The sequence below is a fragment of the Mus musculus genome, chromosome 18 (genome assembly GCF_000001635.26).
Source record: "Mus musculus strain C57BL/6J chromosome 18, GRCm38.p6 C57BL/6J".
NCBI lineage: Eukaryota > Metazoa > Chordata > Mammalia > Rodentia > Muridae > Mus > Mus musculus.
In genome coordinates, this window is record NC_000084.6 from 39,088,277 (window position 1) to 39,101,125 (window position 12,849).

General features: G+C 45.1%; 1 protein-coding gene across 12 annotated transcripts in view; it reads left to right on the forward strand.

Moving 5' to 3' along the window:
* Positions 1-12,849, forward strand: part of Arhgap26 (Rho GTPase activating protein 26) — a 774,669-nt gene that overhangs the window by 486,660 nt on the left and 275,160 nt on the right. For all 12 annotated transcript variants that reach the window (XM_030250607.1, XM_017317984.1, XM_017317986.1 and 9 more), the window contains 2 exons: positions 9,354-9,449; positions 11,296-11,357. In XM_030250607.1, coding sequence (XP_030106467.1) covers positions 9,354-9,449; positions 11,296-11,357 — 158 coding nt within the window. The remainder of the gene's footprint in view (positions 1-9,353; positions 9,450-11,295; positions 11,358-12,849) is intronic.

The window sequence follows — 12,849 nt, forward strand, 5'->3', positions numbered from 1 at the left end:
TATCCTAGAACTTGTGATCCCCCCGCCCCAGTTCTTAACTCATCTTCTCCTTTCTAAAACATACTTAGGGAAGGGCAGTTTGCAGAAAAGCCTGGCCTTTCCAAGAAGCCTAGTCTTTGTATGTTGGCCTGGTCCTTTTACCTGTGCAATCTGGGACTGTGATTGTCCCCTTCCAGGTAATAGACAAAAGTGGTCTGATGATACCAGCACTCCACCTCTCTTGCATTTAAAGGCCCACAAACTACACTTGTCTGTTTGCTTGTTTTTTAAATAATACTGTTTTTAAAAATCATATTACTTGGAGGACTATGTGACATATCAGGTAAGTAGTGGACAAACTGTGCTAAATTCCCAGCCTCCAAATAAATTCTGCCTCATTTTTCATCTGGGAGGAAATTGTAAATTTGTACATGTTTAAAATTCTCTAAGCAACTGAAGAAAAACTTCGAACAAATTTGTAGTAGTGCACTGGAGTATGGTTATTTGGTTAAGCTGTGAGCTAGCAAGGCAAACATGTTTCATTATCATGACACTTAAGGTTCCCTCTAACTGGCTAATGGAGTTTTGCCCCATCTCTGCTCCTGGGTAGGAAGGTAGATCAACAGCTGTCTTGTGCTAGGCTTTCTCCACTTTTAATTCCCAGGACACCTCTGGGAAGTACATGTTGTCCTTATACTTTTATAGATACTTGGAAAGGTGGAGTAGTTTGGCTGAAGGCACAGAGCTAAGAAACGGGAGACCTGGGGTTTGCATCTGTGTTTGTGGAACCCAAGCAAGGCAAACTCTTGAATTGTGTGTGTGTGTGTTTGTGTGTGTGCGCGTGCTCACGAATTCAAGTGAGCGAGGGAGGGGAGAGATAGAATATTAGCATATGTGTCTATGAGAGGGAAGAAGGGAAGAAAAAGAGACAGAGATAGAGACAGAGACTGAAGAGATAGAGACAGACTGATTAATTGACCTGTACTTGAGCATCCTGGAAATACCCTCTGGTTTTTTGCGCCCTTACTGGGTTAGTTTTCAGAATGCGTTTCTTTGTTTCTAACTAACCAAGTGCCAGCTTTCCTTGAGGGACTTTTCCTTGCACCAGCTTTCTGTCTCATTGTCCCTTAGGATAGCTTTCTGAATACAGTACCCACTTCTCAGGTCCACTTCTGCTTCATGGCTGGGCTCTTGTGTCATTGACCTGATACTGATGAAAACAGTTGATGCCTTGGTCCCAGCATAGGCAGATGTTTGCTAAGCACTTCATGCAACACACTGTCTTTTAATATGTTCTGGGTGGTGGGTATAATAAAGAGACAAAGCCTGTGCCTATCATGTGTGTGGCCCTACACAAAAATAAACCCCTAAACTTTCACCCATGGCTCAGTGAGTAAGAACACTGGCTGCACTTCCAGAGGTCCTAACTTCCACATGGTGGCTCACAACCTTCTGTGATGGGATAGGAGCCCCTCTTCTGGTGTGTATGTAGATAAAGCCCTTATGTATATAAAATACATAAAAAAATAAACTACAGAAAGTTAAAAGATCAGTCATTAGCATTTAACCTCAAGAGTTCTTATGGGGATAAGCTAATATTTATAACATATAAAGCACATAAATAGTGTATAAATATAGATGTATTTGTGTAACTATGATAGCTCAACGTATTAAAGCATATAAAAGCTAATAATACTGGGGAAATGCAGGTATGTTTATATCTGTCATATCTACATACATAATTCAGTGAATCTAAGGACTATTGATCATTCCTAAGAGGACTTTAGGTTTTCAGGAGGAAGCAGTTTCTTACTCATTGCATACTCTCTTTATTGTCTGTCCAGTGCTCTTTGTACACAGGTCCAGTTGGAGAGGTGTCCTCTGTCAATGGCTATCCCTTGCCTTGATTTCATGATCTCTCAGAAAAGTAAAGTAAGCCAGAGTGGCTCCTTATTAAAGACTACACCAGTGTTGACCATGATCTTGTTACTCTTATGTGACGACGGCCTGGTCCCAGTTTCTACACGGGAGAACGTCTAGGTTCTGTCAGTTAACATGGAAGCCCTTCTGGTGGGTGATTCGGACCTTTCTTTGCATTCCTTTCTGTCTATTTACCTGGCTGTCAGTTTCTGACAGTTTCAGTTTGCTTGTTTGTGTACGTTTTTGCTCCATTTTTTTTTACTTCAGAGTACCTTCCCGAGCCTGCCTTCTGCCCACATCTCTTGCTTTCTGTATATCCAAACAAGGCTCAGCATAAACGTCCTTCTCCGTTCTTCTCTTTTCCCTTTGTGTTGTTGCTATCTCCTGTGGCCCAGCTGCAGTAGTACCCCACATGTACTTCTGTAGCTGCCCCCCTCTCTGATGGCCTTGGCATGTGCTAACTTAATTTATAGTTTTGTATGTACAGATTAGACCCTTCTACCTTGAATTCTCTTCAAGGATATGGGACATGTATAAGCCATTCTTCTACTAATATATTGACATTAGAGCCCCAAGCATTTGAGCACACGAGGCATCAGAGCATAGGAGGACCCGGTTGCTTATACTACCAGATTTATTAACTCTGTGGCTCTCAGAAGGGCTAAGCCTTTCTGAGCATCAATCTCCCTAACTATAAAATGTAAGGAATAAAAAAACCAACCTATTTTATAGGTGGCAAGATTTCATCATAATTTAAAAACCGTATCACAGCTAGAAATCAATCAACTAATACATAATCATTGCTATTTTGATGTGTATTAATGTGGGCTTGAGACGTCTTCCTTTTCTTTAAGGGAAAATTGATGTAAGTAGAATTTAATTTAGTTCCCTTATCTTGGAAGGAGTCACACCCTTCCTTGTCCCACTTGATTTCATTTCTATAATCAACCCTGGACATTTTATTAGCTTTGATACTAGAGTCCCAAACCAAATTCTTCTGGGTTAGTGCTGACTCTTGCTTCATTTAGGAAATAAAGATTTAGGGAATGGCTTTAGGAAAATCACACAGATGGATAATCAGAGTACATGTCATTTAATGCGGTTGGCTGATCTTCTTGGTGTATCATCTACTTTAGATAAGAGGTGTTTTGAGTTGATCCCAACTAGATCTGGAAGAATATTACGCCATTCATTTTTGGCAGTGACTTCATAAAATATATCCCCTCCAGAATATTCCAGATAACACACATCCTCTGAATATCAGCGCATCTCTTTCCACTGGAGGCTAGGATCCTTCTATAATTGGAATCAAGCATCCTCAGGATACTTCCTTTCAAGTTAACAAGTCTTCATTAAAAGGGCCAGGATCTTTCTTAGGTATTGTCCAGTGTGGTTGATCGCCACCTAGTGGGCACAAGTAGCACCTTGCAACACAGACTCTAGATGAATTAATTCTTTATGTCTGGTTCTGAGATACAACATAGTCTTCCATGCTGATTCATAGAGGGGTTCAGGATGTAAAATGGCATTTAGCAAAAACACTATCACCTTTCCTCTCCACAGCTAAGTACACTAGAGTGTCTGTAAAACACTGTGTTCTGAGCCTGGGAAAGCTTGTCTTCAGTGTGGTTTCTGTAAGAAGGACTCACGCTCTGAGAACTCTTAGACTGTTGACTTGAGGCTTGGGGACGTGTTGGGGCTGGCATGTGGCTGTGGTTGCATCTTAGTTTGCTTCTAGTTTATCTCCCTTGGCCCTTGGTGGAAAGTTTTGTTTAATGCTCCTGCTGAAGGTAGCTCTCCCTTCAGCCTTGTGAAAGTTGTCCGCATTGACAGTATGAGAGGAGGTGGTCCCATATTAGTGGTAAGCACATTCCGTATACATCACCCTCCACCTAGGTTCCCATTAGTCAGAAAGCTTTTACTGACCTACTAAATCTCCTATCGTCCCCCGCCTCCATCCAACGTGGAGTTGGGAAGTTTACCTTCAGTGAAAGAATCCCTACGTCTATCTGTCACTGTTCCTTCTGTGACTCTTGTTCACCGCCAGGCTTGAGCTGAATTTTAGAGCGCTAAGGGAGAGGCGTCAAGGGACACTATTCTGTTTGTGTAGAACTCACTTCTTTAAGGCATATCACAGAGTTACAGGAACTAACACCAAGTTTCTATGAAGGAGGATTTGCATAGTATTCATGAAGTCAAAAATAGGGTCAGATTTGGGTTGGTTAGAAAAGCCAACGAAGGCTTCTTGAAGAAACCTCTGATCTGGAGGGCAGAGTGGCAGGAACTGTCCCGTCACGGGAACTGAGATTAGCCGGTGGCAGCTCACATCTTCAGTGTTTTTCAAGCCTTTGAGAGGGCTTCTAGTCTCCTCTCTAGCTCTCACAAGGCTGACAGAGTTGGGTGGAGAACTTGCCATGGAAGTAGATGTAGGGAGAGCAGCGAGGAGGCTGGGGCAAGCATGTAGGCCAATAGTAATATTTATTTGGGACGCAGGGCATTGAAGGCAATGGGAAGAACTGGCAAAATTAAGAGCCATTCAGCACAGATTAGACAGGCTTGGAGACAGGCACTGTGCATGGGGTTGACAAACTGGGGTCAACATGTGTGGCAAGACAGGGAGGCCCTTCCTCACCTTTGGCTGATCTTCTTAGAAAAGGGTATATGGGTGTAGAGTTTGAAGTTGACTGCTTAGAACTTCACTTATGGGTGAAGAGGAAGAGTAAAGAGTAGTCCTTCAGGATCTCTCTCTCTCTCTCTCTTTCTCTCTCTCTCTTTCTCTCTCTCTCTCTCTCTCTCTCTCTCTGCTCATGGTGGGTCTTCTCTGGTGACTCTCAGGTACCTGCATGCTGCCTTGTGCTGCTGCGTCCAAACAAGGCAGCACAGCATAGTAGTTTGGAGGTGACTGCCTAGGGACCCGAGGCATCCTTTGTATGTTATGAGATGAAATCACTGAGGGAATGGCTTCGGAATCATCCCAAATGTAGGGTGATGGGGTGGAGGAGGGGAACCTTAGCAAGCAAGACCTAAGGACTTTGGTGTTGAGCTTTCTGTAGCCAAGAGGGCAAATCCTAGCAAGATCTTATATTAGGAGTCTGCTTTTAGGAACTACAATCACTTTCTACTTTCTGGAGAGAAAGATGTGACTAATGGAAATTCCTAACATAGTTAGATGCAATTTGAGTGACTTTGAGGGCACAGAAATACAGCATATCTACTAAAATGAAGTGGAATTATAAGGTTACTTTGAGTTCCTTATTATGTAGGTGTGTACATGTGTGCACAGTTATGTTAAGTTTTACCCAAGGAGAGAGATTGGATTGACTGTGATATCACTGATAAAGTGAAATTAAGGTGGTTTTCTACAGTGTTTGGAAAATAACGACACATTTTCTGTGCTAAGGCAGCACCGTGCTTGTATTCAAGCCTCTTGATTGCTTTGCACAGGAGTATTTGCTAAGGCAGAGCTTGGCACCCTCCGAAGGGAAGGGCACCGTCCTCTGGCCTCACTGAGCAGAAGGTTTTGGGAGCAGTTTCTCAAACGTCCAGGCTTGAAGCTGCTTTCCTGCCCTTATTTTCCTCATCTCCTTGAAGGTCTTGTATTGCTTGGATGTAGGCAGTACTCATTTTGTGCTGCCCTGCCAGCATCCTGCTCTCCTGGAACAGCAGTTATGCAAAGTGAACATTACCAGCGTATGCAAAGTAAACGTTACCGACTCTGGCTCTGCGCTGCGTCTTGTGCTGCCCGAACATGAACCAGCAAGGTTATATGAGCAGGGACTGAGCACCCAGCCCCAGCCCCAGCCCTTTAGCCCTTCTTACTGGACTGTGCATGCTTGAGTCCTGTTTACATGGAAGTGAGAGCGCCAGCAATCTACCTTTAGAGAGCTGTGTACCCAGAGTGTTGAGTGACACCAGGATAGCTACTAAGAAGCAGTGAATTTGAGTATTCTTACTTTCTATTTTCAGCATTGTTCTAAATGCCACAGAGGGGCTAAATCAGGGGACTGAGCAGTATAGAGTCCCCACATACTGCAGGGACCTCAGTCCAGAGGATCTGATGAGTCACAAGTATGCAAAAATGCTTGTATAGTAGGTCTCCCTCACCTGTGGGACATTCCCAGGCTCCACCCAATGACTGACATTTTATGTCTCATCTGGGGTCAGTTAACATAGGTAATCTGGATTTGAACCCAGGATCCAGAGGTGGTTGGAGTAGAAGCAAGAGTTTAGGACTGATCATTCTGTACCATGCATCTCAAAGCATGCAAGCGGAGAAGGGTAGTTCCCTAGAATAAACTAAAGGTGCTGCGCTTCAGGCCAGGCACAGATTCCAAGCAAGCCAAACAGCAGGTGTCTCCACTAGGTCCAAGGTAGCTCATTTCCAGGTTCCAGGCTCTGGAATTCTCATGGCGTTCAGCTTTCCGCTCTGGCCTAGAGCCCTGTATTGACTTCAGTGCATCTCATTACCTCATCTTCCACCAGGCCCAGATCTAAGCCTCTCATCTGCTGAGGGCCACCAGACAGTGAAATCAGGTTACCCTGTGCCTGTAACCTGGCAAGGCAGCACGCCTTCAGAAGGCCCACAGAGGCCCCGTTGTTCGGCACAAGCTGATCCCTCATCCTTGATGTCAGCTGCTGGCAGCATAGCCTTTCAGGTGCACCCTGGAAGCTTTCCAAACCCAGGCTGCCTTTCACTCTCTACTTTGTTGGGGTGATTGTCAGCATAACTCTTTCTTGTCCCACTGGGGAGGCAGAGGAGTGCCATGCAGAAAGTGAAGAAATCTTACTCACACACTCTCTGCTCAGGCCTTATTTCGTGAGTCCTGGTCGAGGGCCCGTTTGGACTAAACTGTGTGTGCAGCCACACTCAAAATTGTTACGCTGTGCTTTGGGGCTCCCGGGGTCTTTCTCTTCCACTTTGAAATAACTTCCTTTGTGTTTCCTCTCTTGCCTGTCCAGAGTCTTGAGTTTCCTTCCTCCCCGTAGTGTTCTGACTTTGAGGCTTGCCAGGAGTGAACTGTGCTCTGAAGGAGACCCTCTGTCCAAGAGGCCGGTTCTGAGAGAAGCCTGGTTCCCGGCTGCTGTCATGGTTGGACCCTTTATGAAGGAGTCTTCCATGAACGTGTCTGTACCAGGGAGTGATTTGAAACTGATCCTGTGTTCCTTTCCACCCTAAGTGCCTCCTATTGTGGAGTAGAACACAGTGCTTTGCCTAGGACCCATGTCATCTGAGCTGTGGGAAGATGGTCTGGGATCTCTTCAGTAGCACGAGCCCCAAACTGAGAACAGCAGCACCCTCTGAGCCCTGTGACCCTTTACTAACAGCTCTGACTTGGAAGGGACCCTAGGGGCTGGGTTTGTATATCATGCCCCTTCATCATTTGTTTAGCATACTCCAGGCCGATAGCGCTGCACATAGCAGGAAAAGAGACAAGCCAGTCAAACGATGGGAGCCGCCAGTCTTAACCTTAAGGGAGAAAGGGGGAACAAAAGAGGGAAGGGCTGAGGGTCTAGGATACTTTAAGAAAAACAGTTGTGGGAGCCGGGCGTGGTGGCGCACGCCTTTAATCCCAGCACTTGGGAGGCAGAGGCAGGCGGATTTCTGAGTTCGAGGCCAGCCTGGTCTACAAAGTGAGTTCCAGGACAGCCAGGGCTACACAGAGAAACCCTGTCTCAAAAAAACCAAAAATAAAAAATAAAAGAAAAAGAAAAACAGTTGTTTCAAAATTACAATGTAATTATTTCATTTTCCCCTTCCCTCTTTGCCCTTCCTCCATTCTCTCCCATGTGCCCCTCCTTGTTTTCTCACAAATTTATGACCTCCTTTTCTTTAATTTTATCCAGATATAGAGATAGAGATAGAGATAGAGATAGAGAGAGATAGAGATAGAGATACACACACACACACACACACACACACAGATGTGTGGGAGTCTGGGAGGGTTGGAGAACTTGGGCCTTGTCTGTCTTTAGTTGGAGGAGGAAGCCGGGTGTGTGTGTGTGTGTGTGTGTGTGTGTGTGTGTGTGTGTGTGTGTGTATGGGGTGTGTCCATCTCTGAAAAAAAAAAAGCTACAAATAAATCTACGGTATGACCTAGCTATCCCAGTCCTTGGGCATATGCCCGAAGGCCCTGGCGTCCTATATACACTCCACAGATACTTTCTCAACCGAGTTCATTGCTGCTCTGTTCCATAATAGCTAGGGAATGGAAACAACCTAAATGACCTTCAACTGAGGGAAGGGAAGCTTCTGTTTAGCAAGTCACGTTGATCCGGAGAGCCAGACCCTCCCATCTTATTAGATCCAGGCCTCGTTACCACTTGTGCCTCCTCTTCCCCTCCACTGGGAGTTTGAACTTAATGCCATTTCCCCTTCAATGTGGGAAGCCTGGATAGATGGTAATTTGGATGATTAACCTAATCTGCAGGAAGGCTGCATGTGGAATTAAGTTAAGCAGTCCTGTCTGTCAGGCCACTTAAATGTACCTTGGTGATTTTCTGCCCTGAACAGAAGCTGAGGGTTCAGGAAGGATCGTTAGCTTTTATTACTGTCTTAAAGGAAAGTTTAGTTTTTAAATTTGACAAGGGCCCCAGAGAGTCTTCATTATAGATACCATGTGTGGGGTTGGCTTCTTAGGAAAATCCCAATAGAAAACATTGGTAGGGCTTCGTTCTCCCGGTGGCTATGGAAACTGACTGGAAATTTGTCAAGCTGTGGTCTAATGAGAATGGGTCTGGGAGGGTCAGAGAATATGGGCCTGTCTGTCTTTAGTTGGAGGAGGAAGCCAGGCACGTGTATACTTTGAGACAGGGCAGCACAGGCTCTTCCTGAGTTCTCTTGGATCTACAGGATGGGTTCCAGAGTCACACTTGGGGGCAGCTATGCTGACCACATGGAGCGTTTGGCGGCATGGACCTATAGGTTACAGGGAATGATGCTGTTGCTAATGTCGCTTCTGAGCCAGGCTTCCTCCCTGGTCTCCTGAAGTGGTGATATTCCCAGGTGTCAAATGGAGATGATATGTCTCAGTGTGTGGTTATAGAAAGCAGACATAGGATTAAAACATACATGCATTAATGCATACATACATGCATACATACATACATTGTGGTGTAGGGAATCAAACCTACAGCCTTGTGCATGCTAGGCTTGCACTTGATGACTGGACTGTATCTCCATCCCATAAGATTTTAATTGTTAAAGCAACTGCAATAAAAATGTTAACTTCTAGAGCAAGTTAATACTTTATACATAAAACATTAACTATTTGTATAAAGTATTGTTCTGTAAACAGGCATTTACTATTTTGAGTTAACATTTGTCCTGTGAAATGGTCTAAGGAACAAACCTTGCTAAGTATACACAGGAGGTCCTAGAAAGGGCAATGAGTAGGAAGGCCAATTTAATGTCAGTAATTTGTGTTTTCCTCTTTTTTTTTTTTTTTTCTTATTAGATTTGTCTTCGGCAAAGCGGAAGTTTGCAGATTCCTTAAATGAATTTAAATTTCAGTGTATAGGAGATGCCGAAACAGATGATGAGATGTGTATAGGTAAGTCACAACCTTACTGAAGATGAGAACATTTGCCATTCACTCCAGCAAGCCTTTTCCTGGGCTAGGAAGCCCATAAAATTAGTAAGAGCAGAAATTCTGCAGATCATGAAGAGCACAGATGTGCGGAACGGGACGGGCTCCTCCCTGCACTGGCCTCACTCACTGTCCAGTGCAGGAGGAAGCTAGAGTTTATAGGGGATGCTCCCATCCACCTTCCTTCAGGGCTCTTTGATCTTGACATCCCACAACCCCTTAATCCAACCATGGCACTAAGGACCTGGGGCAAGAGTGAATGCAGTGGTGGAGAGTGGATCAAGGTTATACAATGTAAGCTAATGGGCTGAGATAAGACTGGCACGATGTTTTAGTTGACTTTTTACAATTTCAAACCTAATTAGCATGTCAGTGAACTTATCTCAAGTTCTTTTGGTTTTTTGTTTTTGTTTCTTTAGCTTTTAAATTTTCACAACTTTGATCTAGTGGCTTTCCATTCTGGCCTGGTAACAGGAGGCTGGAGCCATGTAACTGTCACTACCTGCAGAGTAGAAGCAGGGCTAAGTGGCTAGCTCCATGTGTCTCCACCTCTTTGTAGTTTCCTTACTGAGAGGCTGAGGTGAGCTTCTGTGTATCACCGTGCTGCCCTGCTCCCCTCTCCCCTGTTCCTTGCTTTCTTCCGGAGGCAGTTTTGCACAGTGTTGGCATGGTCAAGACTCACCACTTTGCTAGGTCTCAATGTCTATTCTTTTCCCTTACATTGGGCATCTTAATTGATGCCATAAAGGGAAGAAGAATTAAGAAGAAAATAGAGCTGGGATTGTAGCCCAAGGGTAGAGCATGGGCTTAGTGTAGGCTCTGGGTTCAATTTCTAGTACCAAAGAACTGAAAATTGAGAAACCTAAGGTTGTTCATTAGCCCATTAGGTTTTGTTTTTGAGTCTGTTGCCAAGCAGAACAGCAGGATTTGGGTCTGAGCAAAGGCAGCTGGGGAGTAGCTGAGTGCTGTGCAAATGTATCCTTGTTGTAAGTCAGCGTTGCCCAAGTATCCTGATGATTTGGGCTCTGTCATTGAGTGCCTGTTGCCTTCATGAAAGAAGGATTCTGGCAAAGACTGTCTGTGTTTGACTGCTGTGCTGCAGGCTGTATCCTATCAATGAGTGGCTTCAGAACTCAAGGTGAAGGAACCAAAGGAGATGCCAGAGATGTGGCTTCTGTTGCCTACAGAACTATTTGTTTAGTTGTCATGTTCCCCCCACTCCCCTAAAAAAGGTTGGATTCTGATGCAAAAGATTGAAGGTTAAATCCTGGACAGGAAATCTTTCAATTCCTTAGTGGAACTCTGCCCTTTCCAGCCTCAGGGCTGGGAGCCTGCCAGCACCTCCTTGGTCCTGGGAACTCTCAGGAAAGGGCGGGGCTTTTCCTTGGAGAAATCCTTCTGGCTGGTGTTCCAGGTGCAATTAACCCACATTTCTGGGTCATCCTGCCTTTAGTGGTTAATGATTAAAGATGAGGGAGTCTGAGGACAGCAGTTGACGTTGGGTGTCTCTGTATAAAGGGATTGAAATCCCTAAGTTGCTCTTGTGCAACCATCATGATTGAAATCATTAAGTTGCTCTTACACACCCATCATGATTGAAATTCCTAAGTTGCTCTTACACACCCATCATGACTGAAATCTGTAAGTTGCTCTTGCACACCCATCATGACTGAAATCCATAAGTTGCTCTTACACACTCATGACTGAAATCCCTAAGTTGCTCTTACACACCCATCATGATTGAAATTCCTAAGTGTGCTCTTGCACACCCATCATGCTACTTCACCTAATGGCCTCTTTCTTTTTCCAGCGAGATCTTTGCAAGAATTTGCTGCTGTTCTCAGGAATCTTGAAGACGAGCGGAGTCGAATGGTGAGTGTCCTGGGCTGACCGCTGGGCTGCTCTTGCTCCCAGACAGTCTGGGTACACTGAGAGAACAAGGAATTTGCTGTCAGAAGACTCTGCCTCTGTGAACTTGCAGGCTGTGAGCCTTTGCAGAATTTGAAGCTCTCTGTGACTGTTAAAGAATTACTAGTGCATAACTTTGGATGAGTATCATTGTCCTAAAAACTCACTGTATACCTGGGGATATTCACACATTATACCAAAAGATGGAGGGATTTCTTTAAGGCCGGCAGAGGCCCTCCCTTTTGTGACTGCTTCCTGTGGTTTGCTTGAACTCAGATTGGTCTGGCAGTGGCAGTGGCAGTGGCAGGTGTGGTGGTGGGTAGTTGGGGGTGAAGACTTGAGTGTGCACCTGCTAATGCCGAAGAAAGGGGAATGGACCTGCTGAGTCTGATTCTTGGCCCTGCCAATATTTGGGGCCAGGGTATAGTAAGCAAATTGCTGTGGCTTGTAATGGGAGAACAATGCTTGGATTCTACCTCTGCAAATTTATCATTGCTCTGTGCTGTCTTCATCAGAAGCCTCTTCCCACCCTGGGAGAGCTTTACCATCAGTTCAGCTCAGCTCAGCTCAGCTAGGCCCAGCAAAGCTCCACCCTTTCGGGGGAGCCATGGTTCGGTGAGATATTTGGCCATCCATTGTGTTATCATTCCTCAGATTCTGCACTTACCACGTTCCTGGACAATTACTACGGGGCACTGCGTGGCTAGTAAGCATGAGTTCCTTGTGGGCAGAGAATGGCTTTCTCTGTGCTCCACCATCAGTCCCGTTACTCCTTACTGTCTTCAGTCTCTCATTCGATAGATGAGAACACAGATAAGATAGTGCTTATAGTCCCAGATGAGGATTTGCCTTGCTTTCCACATGAGCAACTGAGTGCTGGCATATTCTGAGTCTCCCTAGGACTAGAAGCTCAGCATGGGTGCCTGCTGAAATAACCTGGGGGTGGGGAAGTACTTCACTAACACTGAGGTCTGGGACCAGGACCAGAGGTTGTGTTGTTGGTCTAAAGCTGGCCTGGCTCCTGAGATGCGTAAATGATCTCTCGGGGATTCTCACGTGCAGCTGAAGTGGGAAACCACTTATCCACGGGCTCAGCACACCTTTTCAAGCTTCAGAAACTTGCAAATGGTTTGTAGGAAAGACTTCCATAAAAGCATTAAACAGTCCCAGCTAGCAATAAAAACCAGAGAAGTTCAATTCTGTTGCTACACTGCAGCGCTGACGTGCACTCTGCCAAGGGAAGTGCTTTCAAAATTAAGAAACAGGCAGATGGGGATAAATAGGGAAACCAGCCCTTTTCTGTCCCTCCCACTGTCCGGTCCGTTCTTCACTGTGTCTGTCAAGAGCCTCTGGCATTTACTGTGTTGCGGTTGTGAAGGGCATGCATATGATTTAGAGAAAATAATGCTTTGTTGAAGTGAGATTCCTGAAATAATTAGTTGAGAGGCATGTGAGC